The sequence below is a fragment of the Oryza glaberrima genome, chromosome 9, assembly GCF_000147395.1.
Source record: "Oryza glaberrima chromosome 9, OglaRS2, whole genome shotgun sequence".
Lineage (NCBI taxonomy): Eukaryota > Viridiplantae > Streptophyta > Magnoliopsida > Poales > Poaceae > Oryza > Oryza glaberrima.
The window spans coordinates 19,136,141-19,159,808 of NC_068334.1; the positions used below are offsets into that span (position 1 = coordinate 19,136,141).

At 40.7% G+C, this 23,668-nt stretch overlaps 4 protein-coding genes across 7 annotated transcripts; 2 read left to right on the plus strand and 2 right to left on the minus strand.

Annotated features, from left to right (window-relative positions):
- The first annotated feature begins 2,315 nt into the window (after window positions 1–2,315).
- Window positions 2,316–6,553, plus strand: LOC127784438 (bZIP transcription factor 29-like). The gene is made up of 5 exons (XM_052311744.1): window positions 2,316–2,885; window positions 3,121–3,509; window positions 3,846–3,978; window positions 4,058–4,142; window positions 5,594–6,553. Exons 1-5 carry the CDS (start codon window positions 2,316–2,318, stop codon window positions 5,752–5,754), a joined length of 1,338 nt encoding a protein of 445 aa, XP_052167704.1. The 3' UTR covers window positions 5,755–6,553.
- A 27-nt stretch (window positions 6,554–6,580) lies between these two features.
- LOC127784441 (uncharacterized) lies at window positions 6,581–12,184 on the minus strand. 4 transcript variants are annotated; one of them, XM_052311746.1, is made up of 7 exons: window positions 11,922–12,184; window positions 10,938–11,016; window positions 10,485–10,553; window positions 9,092–10,090; window positions 8,782–8,844; window positions 7,789–7,857; window positions 6,581–7,087 (listed from the first exon to the last, which is right to left on the minus strand). In XM_052311746.1, exons 4-7 carry the CDS (start codon window positions 9,295–9,297, stop codon window positions 6,865–6,867), a joined length of 561 nt encoding a protein of 186 aa, XP_052167706.1. In that variant the 5' UTR covers window positions 9,298–10,090; window positions 10,485–10,553; window positions 10,938–11,016; window positions 11,922–12,184; the 3' UTR covers window positions 6,581–6,864. The 4 variants fall into 4 exon arrangements, with proteins under 4 accessions (XP_052167706.1, XP_052167707.1, XP_052167709.1 ...); XM_052311747.1 differs by lacking the exon at window positions 11,922–12,184 and adding an exon at window positions 11,251–11,887; XM_052311749.1 differs by lacking the exon at window positions 11,922–12,184 and having other exon boundaries at window positions 9,092–9,225; window positions 9,415–10,090; window positions 10,938–11,349.
- Window positions 12,185–12,906: 722 nt separating this feature from the next.
- On the minus strand, window positions 12,907–16,268 carry LOC127784439 (probable sodium/metabolite cotransporter BASS5, chloroplastic). Its single transcript, XM_052311745.1, has 8 exons — window positions 16,021–16,268; window positions 15,585–15,688; window positions 15,329–15,459; window positions 14,654–14,847; window positions 14,310–14,562; window positions 13,897–14,150; window positions 13,732–13,814; window positions 12,907–13,370 (listed from the first exon to the last, which is right to left on the minus strand). The coding sequence occupies exons 1-8, from the start codon at window positions 16,145–16,147 to the stop codon at window positions 13,305–13,307; spliced, it is 1,212 nt and encodes a 403-aa protein (XP_052167705.1). The 5' UTR covers window positions 16,148–16,268; the 3' UTR covers window positions 12,907–13,304.
- Window positions 16,269–18,143: 1,875 nt separating this feature from the next.
- LOC127784783 (DEAD-box ATP-dependent RNA helicase 7) lies at window positions 18,144–22,558 on the plus strand. The gene is made up of 14 exons (XM_052312153.1): window positions 18,144–18,704; window positions 19,182–19,316; window positions 19,398–19,538; window positions 19,630–19,741; window positions 19,943–20,013; window positions 20,110–20,264; window positions 20,343–20,454; window positions 20,791–20,892; window positions 20,975–21,035; window positions 21,110–21,281; window positions 21,371–21,467; window positions 21,551–21,645; window positions 21,739–21,872; window positions 22,066–22,558. Exons 1-14 carry the CDS (start codon window positions 18,216–18,218, stop codon window positions 22,278–22,280), a joined length of 2,091 nt encoding a protein of 696 aa, XP_052168113.1. The 5' UTR covers window positions 18,144–18,215; the 3' UTR covers window positions 22,281–22,558.
- The last annotated feature ends 1,110 nt before the right edge of the window (window positions 22,559–23,668 follow it).

A 23,668-nucleotide genomic window follows, 5' to 3' on the forward strand; every position in this document is an offset into this window, starting at 1 on the left:
CTAAGCTGAAAAATATATGGAAGGGTTTGGCCAACTTGAGGGGGGTGCTCAGGCCCACCCTACTTGGCTGGCCTTCCCCTCCCTCTTTCCCCCTTTGTTGGGATCGCCTCTGCTTGCGTGTAAGCATTTATAAATTCTTTCGATAGCCTCTTGGAAGAGAAGAGCAGACAAAGGACATCCTGTTGGTTTTATTGAGTACGTGCATTTCCTTTTGTGCGTCGCCCATGCCTCACAAGCAAAACAGGATCCTCTGATATGTAGAGATGTCTATTCGAGAAAAAAAAAAGAAGATATATAGAGATGTCAATGGAGAATTCGACCATACATCCCCATCCCCGTTCCTGCCAGCTTTAACGGTGGGAACATTTTTTCCTTCTTTGCTCTCCCAGTGGGGAATTAATCCCCCACAAAGCCCTGTCCCTACTTAAAACAATATCTACATCTCAAATCATATATGTGATGCAATGGGAAGTACTTGGCCAATGATTTGAGAAAAATCTACTCAAAAGGAAGTACTTAGCTAATCGAACAATCACTCAAGTGTAAAAGCGGCTTGGGGATTCACATTTTTAGGCCGGGCTCATGAAGGTTAAAGACTTTTGCAACTAGGATCTATGGTAGCTGCAAACGGAGAACAATGAGATTTTGGGAGGATTACTGGGTGGGTGACAACTCCTTTGATAAGTTGTATCCCTCGCTCTATTTACTTACAAGAAACAAGCATGTGAGAGTAAGCGATGTATTCCTCTAAATGTGTCCTTCAGAAGGGCTTTGGTGGGGGATAACTTGAATGCGTGGTACAAGTTGGTATCCAAGGTGGCCTTGTTTAACTTATCTAATAGTCTAATATTTTTAGATGGGAAGCCAATGGAAAGGGAGTCTTTCTCGGTGAGTTCTATGTACAAAGGCTCTTATGTACCGAAATATGGTACCAAGGAAATCGATAATCTAGAAGCTCAAAATTCCACTTAGGATTAAGATTTTTCTTTGGTATATCAAAGGAGTACTCTTAACAAAGAACAATTTGGTCAAAAGGAGATGGAAAGGAAGTACTAAGTGTTGCTTCTATAGCTCTAAAGAATCAATTCAACATCTCTTTTTTTATTGTCATGCTACACAATCGGTTTGGAATGTTCTTTTCATGGTTCTGGGAATACAAGTGCCTACTTCTATTGCTAATCTTCTAGGTAGTTGGTCAAGGGACTTAGTACCTAAGCTTAGGGCCGCTTAGGGATCAACTTTTCGTGGGAGTTGCGGCTATGTGTTGAGCACTTTGGCTTGCTAGGAATAATGTAGTCTTTAATGGCCACTCTAATCTTGCAGGTTATTTTCAGGAGTATGCATTGGGTTTGCCAGTGGTCTTTGCTTCTTAAAGAAGGTGATGAGGAAACTGTGAAGATTGGGTGCCAAAAATTGGAAGTTACAGTTATGGAATTCTTCTCAAAATCTAGGTGGAATTAGAGAGGAAGATTGAATTTTTAGTCTAGTTAAAAACTTTTGTTGAGAGACTTGTTCTGGATGTCTTTGTCGTCCATTTAATTTGCCTCCTATGATGGCATTTGCTTTGAACTTGTTTGTAAGCCTAAGTGCTTGATTATGTAATGTTATGGTTGTGTACATCCTTCGGATGTAGAGGCTAGATTTTATTTAATCAATTATCTAAAAGATATATGTGATGCAAGACATATCATCCACACCTTTTATATCATTATATTAGCATATATCCACCAATTTAGATGACAAGAATACAACATTATTGTCATTCATCCACTAATCATGGGCCAGTTGGACCTTAGTGCGTACATAATTTGCATTGAACTTGGACCCCCTATGCCAACTAATCAAGTCTCCGAGGGGATTGGGACAGCCAAAACCGATGGAGAATTGTTTCCCCCATTTGGTTGCCCCCAAGGAACAAGTTGCAACCATCCTCATCCCCTAATGAAAGAACTCCCTGAGGGGAAACTGTGGCCCATTGACATCTTTGTTGTGAGTCAAGAGGAGAATGTGGCTCATATGCCAATGATAGCAACTAAAAAGGATCAACATACCACACAAACAAATGCTTCCTCTTTTGGCTCAATGCCTCCTTTGCCCGCATTCTCACTTTCTCACCCAAAGCCTCCTTTTCTCGCATTCCCACCCAAATTCTTCTTTGCTCACATTCATACCCAAATTCTCCTTTGCTCGCATTCCCACCTAACGGGCAGTAACTCGTCACTGCTGACATCCGCCTCCTTGCGCTAGTTATAGGCCTTCTTTGAACCCTAGCCGCCGCCTCCTTCTCCTCCTCTCCTAGTCCTTGCACCCCTAACATGGAGGATGATCCTACACGCCGCCTCTCGTTGTTAGGCGGAAGCAGCGGCGAGCACCAGCCTCCCATGGTGTCGCCATGCATCTCCGCCCTTGTAGATCTAGCCTCCCGCCGCCGCTCTCTCCCTTCCTCGGTCCTCTTGCCCCCGTTCCATCCTATGCCTGTTTGTTTTTGCTCTTCAAGGGGCCCGGGCTTCTTCCACTATCACATGCCCCCGACACTGACTCCCACGGTAGGAGGAGTCGGCGACGGGTCCCATCACATTTACCCGTTCTCCGATTTCCCTTTCTTTTCCATGGACTCCATCGCTCTACCCACAAACGCCCATTTGGGTGGGTCAACGGTAATACCACTCACCTCATCTTTGATAGGATTCAATGAAGGGCTGCCCGGCCAGCCACCGCTTTGGGAAGGGTATAGGCGGTTGCAAAGTGACCTTAATGTAGGGTTTCCACAGCCAAACCTGCAAATGCTACCTTTAGCACCGGTTAAGCTGGAGCCCGTGACCGAGGAGCATCAATCAAGGGGCAAAAGTGTCATCATCGCCGACAACCTCGTCGACTCGAACATGGTACAGTATTTTAATGATACCTATCTTTTTTCCCGTAACTTTTTTTATTTATTATCGCTATCACTGCTTCCCCTCCAGTAGATATGATATCATTGATGGTATTCGTGAGCTTGTTTATGGTTCTTTACTTTACAAGAACAAAATTTTCTCTAGTGCCATTATTTCTACTCCTATAGCTATTGACTTGCAGTTATATTCAAGTTTGAAAGCTGCATTTGTTGATGAATCATTATAGACTTTTTACCAGGGCTCAAACATGCTGCTCGGCTCCTCCAGCAATGCCAACCAAGATCAGATTCACCAGCTAGGCAGCCAAGATCGCATCCTACAAGAACATCGCCGTATCGAGACCACCGAGAACGAAGCTAACGACAGCATGTGTGGCAGCAGCAGCATGCCCCACCGTCGCCGCAACTCGTCAGTGGGCAGCAGCCGCATGACGAGGAACCTCGATCCCGGAGCCGGCAGCTCGTCGTCGCACGGTGGAAATGGACCCGTTGTTGGTGACACTGCTGCTGCTGCCAACCTCGGCGATGGGGAGTTCAGTGAGGCTGACAAGAAGACGATCATGGCGAGTGAGTACCTCTCGCAGCTCGTGTTGAGTGATCCGAAGAAGGTCAAGAGGTGAGAACTTCTTTCGAATCTAAAAGAGTTCATGTGGAGGGATTGAGGCTCCTATTGGATGGCCTAATCAGCCAAAGAAAAAGCTAAATTTTAAATTTTCAAACTTAATTTTAAGATTGATTTTGAGATATTTTCAACGTAGATTCTTTTACAACATTGGCTTTTAAATCACCAAGAACACATCTATAAAAGTTTCACCTACAAATTCATTTTTATTTCATAATAAGCCGTTTTGGCTTATTAGGAAATAAGCCAAACGATGGGACCTGATGGTGTCTGTTGTGTGTTCTATAATTAGTTACTGAAATTGCACATATTGCTGAATAAATTTTTCAGGGTTCTATGCAATAGGAGATCTGCTGCGAGGTCCAAGGAGCGCAGGTTGAACTATAAGCTTGAGCTTGAAAGTAAGGTGCTGGTGTTGAAGATAGAGATTGAGAAGTTGTCTGAAAAATTGGCGACGGCTCAGGTTTGTTTTTTTAAGATTGTGGTCATTCTGATTTGGAGTTTTGATCATTTTAAATTACTGATGTAGTATTGTTTTGCAGAGGACATTTAATGAGCTTTTAGCTCAAAACAATGAGCTGAAAATCAAGATACAAGAAACGGGTAGGGAACGCCAGATGAAAGAAGGTAAGCTCCCTTCCCTTGTTTAATAACATTTATTTGTTCATTTTCCTCAAATGGTGATTGAAATATATTGTAGCTTGCAATGGAAACATGATGCAGATGTCATATATGTTGGATACCAAATGCCCAATGCAAGATTGCCAAATAGGCATATGTATGCTTGCATCCTTTTTAAGGAAGTATGTAGCTTGCGTGAATAGCTAGGTTACTGCACTCTTTTATATCACAAAACATGGTGATCATACTTGATGCCTTGATGGTATACTTCTTTTGTAGCTACTGGGTTCAAACACTAGATGCATACTCTTGCTTTGTATTTTCACATTGTTCCTGCTTTGTTGGTCTGTCTATTTAGGCCCTGTTTAGTTCAGGGGTGAAAAGTTTTTGCTTGTCACATCGGATATACGGACACACATTTGAATTATTAAATGTAGTCTAATAACAAAACAAATTACATATTCTACCTGCAAACTGCGAGACGAATTTATTAAGCCTAATTAATCTGTCATTAGTAAATGTTTACTGTAGCAACACATTGTCAAATCATGGTGCAATTAGGCTTAAAAGATTCGTCTTGCAATTTACATGCAATCTGTGTAATTAGTTTTTTATATTTAATACTCCATGCATGTATCCAAACATTCGATGTGACATGGTGAAAAATTTTTGTTTGGGACTAAACAGGCCCTTATTTTAACTCTCTATTCATTAACTCGGTGAAAGAATCTCCCATTGATTTGCAGCTTGTTGTCAACATGTGTGCTTGTCTCCTTTTAGTTTTCAATGATTGCATTCCCAGATAGTTGTCTCACTTATGTGCACCATATATGGCTTGAGTCATGCTTAGTTTGGATAGCGGTCTAGTCTTAGGATTAATTTGCTCATAATTTTTCCTTTAATACTCCCTTTGTCCCAAATTATAAGGCCTATATTTTTTTACACGGTATTCAACAACATACTTTGACCATTATTTTATTATGTTCTATGTTCTCAACAAATATGAAATTAGCATCACATAAAAGTACTTCAAAATATGAATCTAGTGATATAACATGCATAATACTTAGTATAGATATAATTACTATGATTATTAGTCAAAAGCTATCAAGTTTGATTTTCCTTAAAAGGGGACGCCCTATAATTTGGGACGGAGGGAGCATATAATTACCTCTCTTTAGTTTTGGGGTATGTGTGCTTGGTTATGTGTGCATCTTAGTTATACAGAGATTGAGAATGTTTTCAGTGCAATTGTATCTCCTTGGTGTAATTGATTAAGTTCGATGAAGCCATTGTCTAAAAATGTTTTATATTTCATTCACAAGGACCAAACTTGCATTGCTGGAACTTTTTCTTTGGCTTGTTCAGTCACTGGTTTACCTTGTAGAACTATTTTATTAGAAAAAAAAAATCAGTCACTAGTTTAACATTGGTTTGCCTGTTTATTTTGTATCCAGCTATATTCAAATCAATAGGTTATGAGTCACTTCAAGTTGTTGTTGATGGTGAGTTCGTCATGCCAAATGGTACACACGAAGAAACGGTCGCTCGGTTGATCGAACTGCTGGAGCCAGAAACACAGGATGGACCATCACAAATCCAGGGATATCAGCCATAACAAAGTTTGAAGCTTTAGGGTGATTTCTGATGAGAGGAAACTTTTGAAAGGGGAATGTCAAACTATACTGCAGATTCAAACATGAATTCGCTTAGACAGCCGAACCAATAGATAATTCATCTATTACTGAGTGTTGTGCTACAGTTATTTTGCTAAAAGTTTGGGTGAACTGACACCCATGTGGGCTTCTGTAATATCAAATTTGCCTGAATCTGTACCGATGTTTTAATTAGAATCATCAGTTCATTTTGGGGATTTTATTAGTGTGTTTAATTTCTAGTTTTGACCAAAGCTGTGGCTAGGCTTCAACTTCTGGGCTAGTACATTTTTTTTTTGCTTTAGTTCGAAAGTCTGGTATATGCTGCAGGTACAAGGTAGACTTTGGTTTTGCATTTTCCCTGTTTTCTACTGTCAGCTGGTACGCCTGTAGCGACAAGATGATTGTACTTTTCTGTTGATCAAAATTGCTTCGGGCTGTGTTTGCAATTCCATGTTCCCAACCTCTTTCCCTCGTTTTTCGCACGCACGCTTTTTAAACTACTAAATGGTGTGATTTTTTAAAAAAAGTTTATATACGAAAGTTGCTTAAAAAATCAAATTAATCCATTTTTTTAAAAAATAGTTAATACTTAATTAATCACGCGCTAATGGATGGACTGCTTCGTTTTCCGTACTGGAGGAATTTGTTCTCATCCCTTGATTCGTTTCTCTCTTCCTCCAAAAGAGTTACTCCTCCCTTCCAAAGTATAAGCTTTTCTGGCTATGCATCTAGTCGGACTATGCGTCAGAACAGAAATGCTTAGATTTTGGAACGGAGGAGTGGATGTTAGCCAAACAAAATCTAGTTAACTCTCACAAACTTCCAATGTACAAGCATTATGCCACAAGAACACACAGAAGAGCTCCAAAAACCTAGTGGCTGTCTGGCTGATCATAACTGGCCTGACACGAAGAAACCAAAGCTGATAGCACCGGTAGCTAATATATAGCTAGAACCAGCCAGCCAACCATGATCACCAAGAGACCAAGAAAGCTTGGTTTTATAGGCAAACCAGCACAAAAACACCGCACAAGCTGTAGTAGCTAGCAAGGAGGCGGCGAGTGCTCAGTTCAGCAGCTGGAGGCGGCGGCCGCCGTCGTCGCCGGCGACGATGTGTTGCGCAGGTCGGCGCGCAGCGCGAGGTTCTCCCGGTGGAGCGCGCTGGCCTTCTCCCTCAGCCTCTCGTTCTCCTCCAGGATGCACCTGTTCTCCAGGTAGAGCTTCAGGTTCACCATCTCCATCTCCATTCCATCAGATCTCCTCATGGTCTCTCTCCTCCTCCTCAGCCTTAGCCTGTGTATTTATGTTCAACCAAGGGATGGAGGTTTAGCAATAGATTGTGTTCTAGTTGATACATTTTTTTTTAGTATAAGTTAGACGCGCACTTGCGAAAAGGCATGTAGCCTAGTGGTTGCAGTGATCTAAGTAGCACCCTAAAGTCTAAGTTCAAATCTCCATAGGAGCGAATTTCGGATTGGTTATTTGAGGGGCTAAGCTTCCAATATAAAAAGGTTGCATACATCCTGTTGGGTGTAGAGGCCGGGTAAAAAAATACCCTCCTCTAAAAAAAAGTAAGTTAGACACGCACACCCACACATGCTTCGACTATAGTTTGTTTGCTATTAAGATTTTTTTTCCATTTCCGTTGAGTCTATAATAATGTATTGCGATACATAGGTTGAAAGTATCTTCCATTATCTTTAAAAAGAATTTAAGAGAAGCATATGCGATGGCAACATGCATTTTTTTTTAAACAAAAAGAGTTAGAATCCGGCCTCTACATCCAAAACAGATGTACACTGTTATGAAGTATACAAGAGTACTTAGACCCGAACTTCTTACGATAAGGCTTCAGCAAAGAAATAAAAAGGAAACACTGCAACACGCATATAAGTAAGCATAGGTGCAGATGCATAAACAAGTTCATGAATCCATCAGTCCTCAGACTACAAAAATCTCACCAAATTAAACAAAGTTGGGATAGATGCTATTACCTCTTCCTCCTGAGAGCCATGGGGGCATGAGCCGGCTGCTTTCTCTGCTGCTGCTGTTGATTGTCCTGCCTGAATACAACCAAAGACAGATAGATCTTATTCTTGCTGTTCCAGGAGCCAGAACACATGCTAGCTGCTGGATATAGATACAGTGTTTGTTCCTAGATTCCAGTCATCTGTGGAGCTCAAGGAGTTTGGAATGATCCCAGCAATTGCAGATAACACGATATATATAACATGGCTTCAGCCATGGTGATAGATGGCTTTTAGGTTTTTGTTTGGTGGTGCATGCACACATTGACATGACAGCATGTGAAGGAGGCAACCTCTCCATCATGGTGCATGGACTATGGATGCCCAATGGATCTTCCAAGAATTAATCATTTACTACCATATTTCACCAAAAGGAAGGGTGAAGAATTTAAGTATGAATTCTTGAGTTTTGGATATTAATGAAATTCATTTCTTGAGAAGTTGGACCTTTGTTTGACAAGAGATTGGATAGCAGAAGACAACAAAAGAAGAGAATCGTTTCAGACTTCCAAAGAACAGTTGAATTTCCATGATATTTTTGTTGTGGTAATATATTTTTAATCAAAAGTTGATGAAAAAGAATCACATCCTAGAGCTCCTAGCTGAAGGGAAAATGGCTGAACTGCTACTATTATAGTATTATTGATTCCTGGGCAGAGTGTCTGCACCCATGATGAAGCTTTAGAGTTTTCTAGGTACTCGATGCATGGTACACAAGTCAAAATGCTTTCAAGCATTTCATTCTTTTTGCTTCAATGTTTCTTCACTAAAATGATACCTCGACACCTTTTCTTCTCCTCTCTCTAGAGAGAGAAAATATGCCATAATAGAGACAATATATGTCATCTTTCTTCAGCATTGTTGCTGGATTTCTGCACTGTTTCAGCACAACAGGTGTGCCTATCAGCCTAATAGGAATTCCATTCTCTGTGAAGAGGAAGCCTGAGAGTGATCACTCACCGCTGTTTCTGCCAACTTGAGAGGCCAAGATTCCATGAGAGAGGCCATTCTCTGAAAGCCATTCTTCCATGAGAGAGCAGGGACACCAAGTATCCATTCATCGCCATCACAAAAACCATCATGGAAAGGAGAGAATCTTTTGAGAGAAAAACTAGGAGCAAAGAAGACACTTTGGGCCACTGCCTCCCAGCTTTGGCCAAAAGTTGCACTCATTGCTCACACACACACACAGCAGCAAGCAGCTAGACACACAAAATGGCACAAATTATCTGCACCTCAAGATGATCAGCTACACTTGTGTTGTGCTTACCTTGGAGCTAGCGAGCTGCACCGTCCGATGCCGTCCAGGAGGGTCCCGATGCGCGACACGTCTCGCTCCCTGAGTCCACTCATGCGATCCATATCTAGGCAGAGTGGAGGTTTCATTCCGATGCTTGAACCTTCCTGCACATTGGCAATGCACCATTGGTCATTGCTGCTGCAAATTTGGTCATTGACACCGGCTGGCCAGTCCATGATTCATGAACCTGGCTCACCATCACCACTGCAAGTGTTGCCAATGAGCATGTGAATCATATACGATAGTAGCTAGAGGTTATCATGATTCATGAACACACACACGAACACACATACCTCATCCAGCAATAGCAGGGAGTGTGTGATATTGGTTCAGGGTTAGCATTATGAAGCCACATGCCAAGAGCATCTCGAGGTGAAGGACAGGTGCTTTGGCACCTTTTGGAGCAGGTTTGGTTAAATGATCATGAGCAGAAGAAGCTTGCACAACAATTGTTCAAAACAGTTGAAGATGAGATGAGGCATAGGCTATAGCAGGTGAGGTAAATTTTCTTCTTATCTGAGTAAATACACTCATTGTCTAGAAAAAAATCTGAGTCAATACACAAATTTCAGGGTGGTTTTAGCTGGCATTTGTAGAATTGATACATACAAAAAAAAAATGGCTCTTTCGATCTGATAAAAAATCATCTTTCTGAAGTAGCTGCACGCCGTCAGCAGCTTTTATCTTCTGCCTTCATAGCATCTACCGTTTGCCATTTCATGTCAGGTGTACCTGCCATTCTCAAGAAGCTTCCACCTAATAGATAGATGTTGCAACTCTAAGTAATCCGTTTTCAGAAGTATGGTATATTTTACCACAATAAGTTACTAGTACATTAGTGTATGCATGCTACAGGTCCCTCTATGAACTTTTTGAGCTTTCCTGGGATGCTTTGAAGATGCGAAATGCAGCTATGCACATTGTAATGTTACCGATCACTGTTAGAGCACCTTGGAGCGCTACAAGCACCTGCAGATAGTTTTCAAAAAAAAAAAAAAAAAGAACCACGAAGAGAATTAACTTGAGTAGAAAAAAAATATCGAAAACACTAGTTGAATTATACTATTGTATGTTTTTACAATAAGAGAGTATCTCGATAATACTAAAAAAAATCGCATGCATAGACTTGCACAAAAAGAACTGTGGAGAACAGTTCCACTGTCTAATCATCTGTGTTTCATGTGCATTGATTTAAAGGCAAATAGACACTAGACCAATTGAAATGTCAGGATAGGCCAAGTAATGAAGTGATATTTGACAAGTGTGAACAGTTGCAAAACACTGGGAAGGAAATGATGATAATGTTGATGAACGGAAAAAAAATAGGAAGCATTAGTGTTTCAACTGTAGGGATATATTTTACCTCAAGAGACTCCGAATTATAGAAGAAATGCCACGTGCAAGCGCACATCGCTCCACCAAGAAGTGGAACCTATTATACAAAGAAAAAAAATGCAAATCTGAGTAGTCAACAATCATAAAGTAAGCTGTTGAAAAAATCAGTCGAAAACTTGTGAACAACTGCAACTACCATCAGCAAAGACCTTACTATATAGTAGTAGTAGTATAGATAATAGAAGCCACACATAAGTAAAGAGGGGGTACTTACAGATTAGATTCACTGAAAACAACACAAGATTTCTTGTGATGAAAACATAACATAAATAAATATGAGACATTCTCCTCCCACTCTCTGAATCTTACTACTAATACACAGGAGTACATGAAGCTACTAGGTTGTACAAAAATTAACATTAGCCAACACAAATTTTATCAGCAAATGCATCATCATTTAATTCAAATTTATTACACTCACCATTCCTCAAGAGAGGTCTTTCCAACCCTTGAGCCCCGTCCTCTCCCCGTAGCTCCAAACCAGCGTCATGGCCGTCACCCTGCAAAATCCAGACAGAACAGGCGATATTGATAGTAGTAGTATGATGCACAGATACGCGATACTGGTACGGTGATACGGATACGTCGATACTTTGATACGGGAATTTTCAAAACCATCAATGCGCCGATACGGCGAGTATATATATATTTCATAAAATGAAAAATATAGAAACACTTTAACAAGGGTGAAATAATCCTTACACTGTTCATTGCATGCTTAGCATTTTTAATACCTTTGCTGGTTGATAAGCTCAATCGTGGGACCCACCTGGCCAACTCAATTAAATCGCTACCTTTCTAATCATCCTTCTCATCCCATCCCGTAGAAAGACACAAGGTCACAAGCAAATGCTGTAGTCCCGGCCGGCTGCTTCTCTCCCAGTCCTCATCAACTAGCTCCTCCTCCCGGCGTTTCCTCCTAGGCCAGCGCCTCTGTGGCTTCTCCTCTCCCCTCCCCCGAGCCCTAATCAGACGGCCGGGCGACGATGAAGCGTGAAGCCGTCGTCGTCTCGATCTGATGGAGACGGCCATGGCTGACGGATGGATGCTCCCCCCATCCGTGGTTGCTGCTAGCCTGCTACTACCCACTCCATGGTGTATTCGTAACTGGTGAGGAGCCAGGACTGAGGAGGTCCTTGTCTCCTTGATACGTTATCAAACCCCAAAGTATCTAATCCGTATCCATGGAGTATCGGTAATTATTTTGATTTATTTTCGCTCTTAAATAATCGATACTTCGTCGATACCGTATCGATGACGTATCCCGCGTATCGCCGTATCCGATACGTATCCCATACGGGAACGGCTGTCGAGAGCCATATCTGTGCATCATACTCTGATACTACTCCCCTCATCTTTTGCAGCCACGGAAGCAAGAGGTAGTTAGATAGGGTAGTAGCAGTACCACTCGGCGACGCTGGAGACGTGGACGGCCCAGGTGGGCAGCGAGAGCGCGTTCGCCGGCTGGGCGGCGGCCAGCGCGGCGAGCACTGGCGGGGAGGCCGCGGCTACTCGTCGGGGCCGCGGCGGCGGCGGTGGCGCAGGCGACCGCGGCGATGAGGCGGAGAGGCGCCATTGGTGGGATGGGGAGCTTGGCGTTCTCACACAACATCACACACAACACAAAGAAGTGAGACTTGAGGATTTTGTACGGAGCAGCTGTACACCGTACACGTGTACATCTGTATCCATACGACCATACCGTAGGTGTACTTAATTTTTTTTAAAACAAGATAAATTTAATTACTCCTTCCATTTCAAAATCGCTTGAGGCTGCGTTGAAAGGATAAATTTGAAAAAAAAAATCCTGTTTTCCGTGCGCACTTTTTCCAAATGTGTTTTATTTAAAAAATATATGTAAGAAAGTTATTTTAAAAAATCATACTAGCTCTTTTTTTTAAGTTTAAAATAATTAATTGTTAATTAATCATACGTTAATAGCTCACCTTATTTTGTATATCATCTCAATCCTTTCTTCCCTTTCTCTCAAACACATCCTTAACTTTGTCCAAGGCAAACATTTCTAACTCTGATCATTAATTTTTAGTTTTTTAAATAATTTAACAACATATGTACTATTTACATTCTGAAAACATCTCATGGTAAATCTAAGAACATAAACTTTATAGTGTAAAATTGTATAAATTCTTAGAAATTGATAGTTAAAGTTTTTTTTTTAGAAATGATAGTCAAAGTTAGTAATGTTTGATTTAGGATAAAGCTAAGCCGATAAGTAATTTGAAATGGTGTGATTAAGAAGAAACTACTACCTCCGTCCCAAAATATAACCACTTTTGGCTACGAATCTAGATAAACAAACAGTTGTCTAGATTCGTAACTAAAAATGCTTATATTTTGGGACGGAGGGAGTAGGTTGAAACTGGGATAGAAAATTAAGGAAATTCAAAGACCTGTTGTTTCCTACTTCTTCCTCCACTTTTTCTCCTTATACTGAATAAATGTTACAGAGATCCTTTCACATAAATGCTTATAATCCTAGCTGCACTTGGACAACTTGAGGTCTTGGTTAAGTTCAGAACAGGAACAAGAAAAGAGTACCACGGCGAAAGAAAGCGAGAAGGATTCAGAGCTATGGATAGGATTCAGAGCTATGGTGTACATGGTTTATTGGCACTGGAAGAGTTTGTATCTTAGCCATCAAACATCTGCCGTCCTCACCTCCAATTTTGTGATTGGCTGTTCTTCATGGTGATTTTAGAAGAGCGTACATCACTGTTAATACTGAACACTGCTCTGTAGCTGACTGACTTTAATAGTTCAATATGAGCTACTCTTTTGTTCTCTTGGACCACACCATAACAAGAGCAAACCCCATTAGGGACATCAGCACAACCTGCAGAGAAAAGTAGAAATCAGTTTAGCAATTTTTCAGGTGTAAGATACAGGATTTGAAGTTGTGCTCAAATCGATTTCTAGATACATAAGAACTGAAATCTGAAATATTAATTGCGTCAAAACACATTTGCGAAACACATCTTTTGCATGAAACAGTTCTGAGATTTTGGGACAACTATATATAAAAACTCATATCTGTTCCCTAGATGGAAATCACGTAGGTCGCATAAAACTCATATCTGTTCCCTAGATGGAAATCACGTAGGTCGCATCAGACAAGATAAACCAGTACAAGACTAAGAATTAATGGTTGACTCCTGAGATAAAAGCAAGCAACAGGTGAGGAAAAGTAGACATACTGATATAGCCGGGGGCACTCCCACTAGTGGGTCTGGGAAGAACCTGTTTGCTAAAGCAAGAGCAAGAAGGCTACTTTGCATTCCTGTATGACATATATGTGATAGTGAGACAACAGAAGAAATTGCAAATAGCATATCCTAATCCAACAAGAAACTGTATATTACCTGTCTCAAAAGATACTGTTCTTTGTAGTGCCTTTACATCTGCTGACTCGCGAAACCAAGTACCAGCAAGATGATATCCAGCTATAAAAGATGATGTATGGAATGCAAAAAGGAGAAGCACTGTGGCTAGTCCAAATGGGGACAAAACAGCCTTAATATTTATGGCCAATGGTGAACCAACACATAAAGCAGTCACAAATACCGATAGTGGAGGGAGAAATGGCTGAATAGCTGAACAGAGCCGCGGAAGATATCTTCATATCATCAAGAAACAAGAAGTTAAACACATTAATAAATACTCTTAAATGAATGCATACTAATAAGGTTGCAAATATCAAAAACATATAGTATGCGTATAAGTAACTGTAAGATGTAGAACAGGGTGACATATACTTTCAGACCAAAATAAATACCTATTCAGAAGCAATCCGGCAGCAATTGGAGCAACCACTATTTGAACAATACTGGACATCATCCCTTTCACATCCACCGGTAATTTCTTGCCAATAAGAAAGTAGGATAAAGTTGGGGTGACAAAAACGGCAGTAGCTGTTGACAATGATGTCATAACAATGCTGAGGGGGGCCATATGTGGATCTGTCAGAAACGTTGCATAGTTTGATAGTTGTGCTCCACTCACACATGAAACCAACATGATACCAGCACCTGAAAAAAGACCAATTCAGAGTTCTCTATATAACCATCAATATTTCTCATGTAAGCATAATAAATACTAGGATAAATTCAACTCCCCTACCTAAAGCAGTAGGAAGATTGAAAATTGTAACTGCAAGAGTGCCAAAAAGGAATCCTAAGAAAGGCTTGATAATAAATTGTCCAACATAGCCAGCAGCTATAGCATCTGGTCTTTGTATAGCCTCAATGAAATCCTTAACACTTGAGTTTACACCCACTGCAAACATCAAGAATCCCAATGCTGGTGCATAATATCTGCCCAGTCAATGACACAGTGAGAATGTAATAATAAAGTCAAATGTGAACAAATTAACAATCAAATAAGAATAGCATTGCGAGTGCATATATAAAGTATCAGTAGCAGAAATGACATGATACAGCAATCACAGCTACATCCCTTCTCTGTTATACTCACTCTCGTATAAATCAACAATGGCCTTTATCAACATACATGAATGATCAGCAATTAAGCATACTATATTTCAAGGGTGTTTTTTGTCACCCAAAGATCAACTGGATATAATTCAGTAGTACTACACATATACTTCGATATCTGAATCTACCTAACTGGTCATCATGTAACTAGTCAGCGATTAGTGAATAGAGCTTCATTTCACTGAAAGTACAGCCCAGAAATATCAGCGCAACTAGCTGATGAGAAAGTAACACACAAACACCTGTTATTCAGGTCAAGAACTGAATTAAGTTCAACTTAAAACACACAAGCAAGACTGACCTAGTTGTGAACCATGTAAAAGAAGGTGGGTACACCAGAGCAAGAATTGTGCTCCCCAGCACTACGTGGGGAATAATGGTGTTGGCACTCTTCAGAATCTTCAGCAAATCGACTTTGCTCTCCTCCACTATCTGTAAAAGGTTACTCCAAGCCATTAATCAAGCACCAAGTGAATACCCAAATAGTAGCAAATAGTAGTAAACTGATACAAAAGCTCACTAACTAGAGCATTGAAAAAACAGCATCAGGATGGCACCTGCGGCGAAGCTAACACATCGTCATCTCCAATGCGATCTTTCTCAAACGAACCACTCGCACTCGCCCAGACACGTCCACTCGCAGCCACTACAGATCCCTTCTCTGCTTGCTTCAATTAATAAAGAACATGAGAACCACTACGATTGTGCTATCTTTTGAGCACAAAACATTAAACTTCTAACCAAAGCAGTAAGCTTTTGATGGAAAGACAGACATCATACTGAATTTATAAAAGGAAAAAAAATAAATTCAAAACTTTACATTTTTTATGCCACCAAAGGTGAATCAAAGATATGAACAAGAGTTTCTTAAGACTATTAGCCCCCCCCCCCCCCCCCCCCCCCAAACGACCTCCAACTCCAATCCTCCTTAATCGCCAACCCACACAGCTATAAAAAGGGGATATTTCAGATCGGATCAAGCAGAGCACCTACGCCGTGAAAAGCGCAGCGGCGGCGAGACCGCCTGGGGAGGAGCCAGACGGGGCAGCCGCCGGCCGGTGGGCAGATGGTGGACGCCGGCGATGTGGGGCCGCACCAGGACGGCGGCGTTGGGGGCCATTCGAGCGCCGGCGACCGCGAGGGAATAAGCGAGGGTGGGTGGGTTTTGGTTTCAGAGTTTCAGAGCTGATGACGCAACGCAGCGAAAGAGACGATTCAGATTTCAGTGAGAAGTTGGGAGTTTCGACAAGGAACAATCAGTCGATTAGCACCTTCTGATTTGGAATTATTCGGCTAGTTTATCATCCTCCGGCCTGATTGTTCATTCTTTATTTTCAATGCAATCCCTACCTGTCCAAAAAAAATTGCTTCTTCCGTTTCTGTTTCATATTATATATTATTTTATTTTTTTCTTAGTCAAACTTATCTTATTTAAGTTTAATCAAGTTTGTAAAAAATCATATTAGTATTTTCAATACAAAACAAACAAATAGTCAAAATATATTTAATGTTAAATTTAATTAAACTAGTTTGTGGCTTCATCTTTTTCTTATACTTATGATTATCATTCAAATTTTAAATTTTCAACTTTAAATTTGGAGTTGATTTTGAGGTTTTTTCATCTTAGTTTAGTTTTTAGCCTTTTGTTTTAGATCGTTTAAAACACGTATATAAAAGTTTTATTAACAAATTATTTTTCATTTACAAATAACAATAGGGATGTTTGTATTGTGAATGTTGCTAATTTTTTCTATAAATTTGGCCAATTATTATAAAAATATTTGACTAAGGAAAACATCAAACAACTTATAATATTAAAAAAAGAATATCATGAAAAAAAATAACAGCACTATAAAACTATCATGAAAAAAAAAACATCATTCGTTTGACAACTCCTACGCATAGACTTTAAGGATGATGACAACAGGAAGTAAGCACCGGCCTATTTTTATGCTTACATAGATCTGGGCAGTTTCGTTAGCTTGGGAAAACATAATAAAGGACTCAAGCTGCAAATCCACTGAACCCCAAGGTCGAATCCAAATGCAGTTATAGCGATTCAAGTGCAATCCATGTGTGCCAAAAACATGATCCATGTGGTATGTGTTGGGAAGCATCAAATCCTCAATGTTGGAGTTCAAGTGCTCCATCCGTTTCAAAGTTAAACAACTTTTAGAGTCTGTAAAATTTATCCCACATATAACACTTTATTATCTATAAAAGATGATGTATATCATTAAACTGCACATACTATCCCTATTGTTTTTTAACTTTATTACGCTTATGCCTTATTACTGTTCGAGCTTATGTCACATCTATTCCAAGAATGTTTTTCTGCCCTACTTCTTCTTCACTGTGTCAATGGCTAAAACTTGATATATTTTATGACGAAGGGAGTGTTATATTTGTTTGGGGTTAGGACCTGAAGTCTAGAGGTTTAAAATCATTTTGATCTTCTTTCTGTTGAGTCTGTTCCCTTCCTTCCTTCCAACGTTAACTACACTTTTGTTTCAAATATCTTCTCCTTTTGGCTTATTTTTTTTTACACAAACGGTGCTAAGTGAAATAATTTTTTTCATTTTCCGTTTAAATTGGAGGACACCAAAAATCAACCGAAGAGAATTTACACAAACTCTTGTATAGTTTGTGTCAGGTGTGGATTCATCGTCCCGTGATCCCATCAGACAGACGCGCAATGAAATTTGAATGTTTTTCAACGAACCAGAAGCAAATTTTTATAGCAAAAAATTATTATAATATAATAATATTTGTTCAGACTCCTATGTATTTGTGTCAAATAAATATGAAAAAAAAAGAGAGAAAAAAAACTCTCCTACTCCAGATGGGCCTGGGCTTCTCACTTGCTTCGAGCAGCAAAGGCCCATTCGCGCTTCCGACGAAGGCCCATTCGCCAAAACTCGGACACGCCCACGCTTTACACGGCGGACCAAACGTCCCCGCCACGCAAGCGCCCATCCACCCGTCGATCCCCGAAAATATCTAGCGCATCGACCGCCACGTGGACAAGCTCACGATCACGTGCCGCTCACGCGCCAAAGCTAGGGTTTACCTCCCGCCGCCGCCATTGCTACATATACCTCGCAACCCCCCTCCCCTTCTCCCCCTCTTCCGCCCCGGCTGCGTCTCCTCCTCCGCCGCCGCCGCCGCCGCCGCCTCCTTCTCCGACGATGCCTTCTCTCCCCGTCGCCGCCGCCGAGCCGATGGCCGTCGACGAGTCGGCCTCCAAGAAGTCGAAGCGCAAGCTGAAGGCGGCGGAGGTGGAGGTGGAGGCCTCGTCGAGGAAGAAGGAGAAGAAGGAGAAGAAGCGGAAGGCGAAGGAGCCGTCGCCATCGTCCTCCTCCTCATCCGAGGAGGAGGAGAGGAGCAGCACGAGCTCCGACGAGCCGGCGCCCGCCGCGAAGAAGGCGAAGAAGGAGAAGACGAAGGAGAAGGTGGTGGTGGAGGAGGAGGACGACGACGACGACGAAGGGGAGCTCACCGCCAGCGGCGACGAGGATCCCGCCGACCCCAACGCGCTCGCCAACTTCAGGATCTCGGAGCCGCTCAGGGAGAAGCTCAAGTCCAAGGGGATCAAGGCGCTGTTCCCCATCCAGGCCACCACCTTCGATCTCGTCCTCGACGGCCACGACCTGGTCGGCCGCGCGCGCACTGGACAGGTGAGTGTTCCCTCTCGATTTTTCGCAGCAGCAGATCATTTGATATGAAACGTAAGTAGTAGTATGCTCAAATTACCATGTGCTTTTCACACTTAGTGTAGCATGTTTAGTGGATGATTACAGAGGCCGTGTTCCAGTAGGAATCTCGTGTAATTCATTGAACTTATCGAATTTAGTATATGGATATTGTAAACATGGTTTTAACTAATTTAGCTGTTTGCACAATCTCAGAATGGTGTTAACAAGAAATTCGAAGATTTTTGCTGTTTATGTGTCAACGTAGGTTTCTATGAAATGACTGGGAGGGGAAGTTTGTATCTGTAGTGAATTTCCCTTTTACTAAGGGTGGTTACTTCCATTATCATCAACAAGTTCCTTGTTCCTGAGTAATGGCAATGAGGAATGATATTGCATAATTTTGTCTTGTTTCTCTGAATTGTTTGTAGCCTACTTATAGATAATGTTAATTTGTTATAGGGAAAAACATTGGCTTTTGTTCTACCGATACTTGAGTCATTAGTTAATGGGACACACAAGGCATCCAGAAGGACTGATTATGGCAGGCCTCCAACTGTTTTGGTTCTGTTGCCTACCAGAGAGCTAGCCAAGCAGGTACGTTTGTACCACTCCATCAGGTTCTCGAGGAAAAAAAATTCCTTTTTATCTGTTCTGACCCTTGTACATGAATTTCAGGTGCACACAGACTTTGCATTTTATGGTGCAACATTTGGGCTATCTGCATGCTGCGTATATGGGGGTTCTGATTATCGTTCTCAAGAAATGGCAATCAGAAAGGGGGTTGACATTGTTGTTGGAACTCCTGGTCGTGTGAAGGTAGTTACTATTACTTTGCTGATACTTCTTGACTTGGCCCATAGTCTGTTAGGTTCTATTCTCATGTTTGCTGCATGGTTTTCTTGCACAGGACTTTGTTGAAAAGGGAACCCTCAATTTTAGGTCTTTGAAATTCCGTGTCCTTGATGAGGCTGATGAGATGCTTAATATGGGCTTCGTTGATGATGTTGAGCTTATTCTTGGTATGCCCACGTATATTCTAGTTGCTCTTTGGTTTGTGTGTCTCGTGTAATCATGCCATTGTTGAGTTGGTCCAATTGTTCTCTTTATTGGTGTTATTTATCTGGATTTTGACATGAAATGTTCAACGGTTGACAAGTTTACCTTCAGTATTTTATCTATTTGATGCAAAATCTAATGTAACCCTTTATTATTATGAACAGGCAAAGTTGAAGATGTTACAAAAGTACAGACACTTCTCTTCAGCGCTACTATACCAGAGTGGGTGAAGAAGGTGCGGACATCTTTAAAATCCATTTCTCTTTCTGATTTTCTTTAATATTATTGTGTGGCTGATAATATATCGGTATGGATGCTGTGATGGTTATAGCTCTCCTTGAGATTTCTCAAATCTGGAAAGAAAACGGTTGATCTTGTTGGAGATGAGAAATTGAAAGCTAGTGCATCTGTTAGGCATCTTGCTCTTCCTTGTAACCGTGCTGCAAGGGCTCAAGTTATTCCAGACATCATCCGATGCTATAGCCGGTGTGTACACCCACCAAATTGTCCTTATGAGAATAACTTTTTAGTCATTTCTTACTTACCCTTTATATTTGTCTTCAGTGGAGGCCGGACCATTATCTTTACCGAGACAAAAGAATCTGCATCAGACCTCTCTGGTTTGATTGCTGGATCACGTGCCTTGCATGGTGATGTTGCTCAAGCTCAGCGTGAAGTAAGTAATCTTTAATTGTTCAGTGCACTATACTTTGGAATGATGTGTAATCATTTATGCTATTCAAAATTCTACTAGTCTAGTAGCGTGACTAGATTTATTTTTCTATAAAGAAAAATGGTCTGCTCATGTGCCAGTTGTCTTTACTGACATGCACCATGTACCAATTTATATAATCTTGGAATGCTATTATCCTTATGACATGATTGTAATTGCCAATCCTAAACTAGTTTAGATGTTATTTGTGAATAATTACTTTGTATTTTCTTTGGCTATTTGTAATGTTTAGAAGGTTATCGAAAACATATATATAAATCACTGAATAAATTTTTGTAGGTTATTCTTGCTGGGTTCAGGAGTGGCAAGTTTTTAGTTTTGGTTGCTACAAACGTGGCTGCACGAGGGCTGGACATTAATGATGTGCAGCTTATCATTCAGGTACGACATGTTCTGCTGTTGATTAATTTTTCTAGGGACTAGGCCTTTGCCAATGTCATTGATAAATATTTCAAACTTCCAGTGTGAACCTCCACGTGATGTTGAAGCCTACATACACCGGTCAGGTCGGACTGGGAGAGCAGGTAGGAGTAATTCGGTTACTATATTTTTTCTGCTTATGATGGTTACCTTCTAAGCAATGCGTTTTGATTTTCAGGCAATACTGGTGTTGCTGTCATGCTTTTTGAACCCAGATATAAGTTCAATGTGAACAGAATAGAAAGGGAGTCTGGGGTCAAATTTGAACATATCTCTGCACCACAGCCAACTGATGTGGCACAATCTGCTGGTACTGAAGCAGCAGAAGCCATTTCCAGTGTTTCAGACAGGTAATAAGTTTGAATTTAAAATTTTAGGATAAGCATACTTTGTGTTATATTGATCTGTGCCATTGAGCTTTTGATTGGATTCCATGCAGTGTCATTCCTGTTTTTCGGGAGCAAGCTGAGCAACTATTGAACTCTTCCGGGATGTCTGCAGTTGATCTACTAGCCAAAGCACTTGCGAAGGCAGTTGTAAGTTGCTTCTCCTGTTATGTAATTAATACTGTAGCAAGTACTAGTATAGCTGCGATACTTAACAGAGATGCATTTCTTAGGGCTACACGGACATAAAGAAGAGATCCTTGCTGTCTTCTATGGACAACCACACTACATTACTTCTTCAAACTGGTCGATCGGTGTATGCAGCTGGGTGAGTGGATCAATCAACTTCGCTCCAGTATTCTTTTGAGTGATGAGTTGTCTCTTCTCTTCAACTGATTGGGAAACTTTTATCTTCTTGTAGATTTGTTCTTTCTACTTTGAAAAGGTTTGTGCCAGAAGAGAGACTTGCAGATGTAAAGGGTATAACCATCACTGCTGATGGGACAGGTGCTGTATTTGATGTTCCTTCAGCAGAGGTTGAAGACTATATTCAAGGTATACCTCTCTCTCTCTCTGATACATGGTTTCAATAATTCATACAGTACAACTTGTATAAATTCACTATTGTGCTTAACAGCTCAATATATGTAAAATTATCCATGCTTTCCACTCTGTCTGGGATTCATATTCTTATGCTATTAGCTCAATTGTATTTGGTACTCAAAACATATGTCGTGGTGTTCCACAGGTGCACAGAACGCCGCCATGGTGACTGTCGAGGAAGTGAAACAATTGCCACCCTTGCAAGAGAGGGAACAGTCTGGTGGCAGCCGAGGTGGAGGAAGGTTTGGAAACAGGAGATTTTCTGGTGGTGGTGGTGGCCGGGGCGGAGGCGGCAGAGGGTTCGGTGGAGGCAGAGGCAGGGGAGGTGGCGGCGGCAACAGGTTTAACAAGAGGTACTAGCTGTTGCTGGAGCACTCTCATTTTTGACCTATAGGTTGAGCCAAGGCACAGGTAATCGCCAAAATTTTGACTGCGCCATAGGTTGAGCCAAGGCACAGGGAATCGCCAAAATTTTGACTGCGCCATGTATCGGTTTTTTGTTTATTTGTTAGTGTTTGTGTGTTCGAGATTATGATGATCAATTTTGCCATCGCAATAGTGTACAATATTGATCTGATACTTGCTACATAGTAACTGTTAAGAATGAAGCTATATACGTGTTGTTTCCCCATCGGCTATTACCGAAGCTTTTGAATGAATGCAAAATATGTCGTCTGTGAACAACAATTCCTGTTGTTCGGAGGAGGATTTTGTTTGGTTCATCTCGCTCAAAAAGTTTTATTCAGTAAACTTGCAAATTTAAATTTGACCTGTAAAAATATATACAACAATTAACAAATTTGAATGTGAATACTGCACTGTCATATAATCTAGTACCGGATCTAGATTCGTTGTAATATGAAATGTCATACCTGGTACTATGTTGCTATATTATCGGTACTAGGTTGTTATATTATGAGACGAAGGGAGTATTGATCTGCAATGTCAAATCTTTTTTATTTTTCTTCTATTTCAATATGTCGAATTTTACATGCAAGTTTTAGAATAATGTCTTGTATTGATCTACCTTACCATTTTTTCAAAAAAAAATGATTAGATGACAGGCAAAATTAAATAAGGTTCTGTCCTTCCCCTTCTTTCCCAACTCACTTTCTTCTTATTTTTCCGTACGCACGCTTTTTAAACTGATAAACGATGTGTTTTTTTTCGAAAGTTAAGGAAAATTGCTGTAAAAATCATATTAATTTATTTTTAAGTTAATTTATACTAAAAATTAATTAATAACGTGTTGATGGGTAATACCATTTTTCGTGCGTGGAGTTGGAGTTCTCCTAGCTCAGCCTAAGAGGTTTATTAAAAGGAAAAGGCTATATGAACTAACTTTTTCTTACTAAATTCTTACTAACACTAATGTGTCATGCTATGAGTGTATCTAGATTTTTTTTAACTTCCATCTACTTAAATCAAACGGTTGAGATGATTGTTAGTAAAAGTTTAGTAAGAAAAATTTAGTACGTGTAGCATTGCTCTTATTAAAAACTGATTTTAATTAGACCACATGTAAAGATGAGATAATATCCCCTCAAAACAAATAGGCTTCCCATGTGCTTCACTGATTCATTCTGTCTCCTTCCTCTCGCTGATGTTCTACCTCCATTTTCTTCAATTTTTCTCGTATTTCTAACATACATAAACACTTGCTGTGACCTGTGAGCCTTGTGACTATTATTAATCGGCGTGGGCTAAACGAGTCGATAACAACAAAAAGGTCTCCATCATACCCAACA

Excerpts from the sequence above, each read along its gene's own strand:
- LOC127784438 (XM_052311744.1), top strand. The coding sequence starts at position 2,316 with ATGGAGGATGATCCTACACGCCGCCTCTCGTTGTTAGGCGGAAGCAGC. Across the intron at positions 3,979-4,057 it reads AAAAATTGGCGACGGCTCAG|AGGACATTTAATGAGCTTTT; the intron begins GTTTGTTTTTTT and ends ATTGTTTTGCAG. Across the intron at positions 4,143-5,593 it reads GGAACGCCAGATGAAAGAAG|CTATATTCAAATCAATAGGT; the intron begins GTAAGCTCCCTT and ends TTTTGTATCCAG.
- LOC127784441 (XM_052311746.1), bottom strand. The coding sequence starts at position 9,297 with ATGGACTGGCCAGCCGGTGTCAATGACCAAATTTGCAGCAGCAATGAC. Across the intron at positions 8,845-9,091 it reads TGCAGCTCGCTAGCTCCAAG|AATGGCTTTCAGAGAATGGC; the intron begins GTAAGCACAACA and ends CTCTCATGGAAG. Across the intron at positions 7,858-8,781 it reads TCAAGTTGGCAGAAACAGCG|GCAGGACAATCAACAGCAGC; the intron begins GTGAGTGATCAC and ends GGTTGTATTCAG.
- LOC127784439 (XM_052311745.1), bottom strand. The coding sequence starts at position 16,147 with ATGGCCCCCAACGCCGCCGTCCTGGTGCGGCCCCACATCGCCGGCGTC. Across the intron at positions 14,848-15,328 it reads TTTACATGGTTCACAACTAG|ATATTATGCACCAGCATTGG; the intron begins GTCAGTCTTGCT and ends TTGACTGGGCAG. Across the intron at positions 13,815-13,896 it reads AACAGTATCTTTTGAGACAG|GAATGCAAAGTAGCCTTCTT; the intron begins GTAATATACAGT and ends TATGTCATACAG.
- LOC127784783 (XM_052312153.1), top strand. The coding sequence starts at position 18,216 with ATGCCTTCTCTCCCCGTCGCCGCCGCCGAGCCGATGGCCGTCGACGAG. Across the intron at positions 19,539-19,629 it reads GAACTCCTGGTCGTGTGAAG|GACTTTGTTGAAAAGGGAAC; the intron begins GTAGTTACTATT and ends TTTCTTGCACAG. Across the intron at positions 19,742-19,942 it reads TGATGTTGAGCTTATTCTTG|GCAAAGTTGAAGATGTTACA; the intron begins GTATGCCCACGT and ends TATTATGAACAG.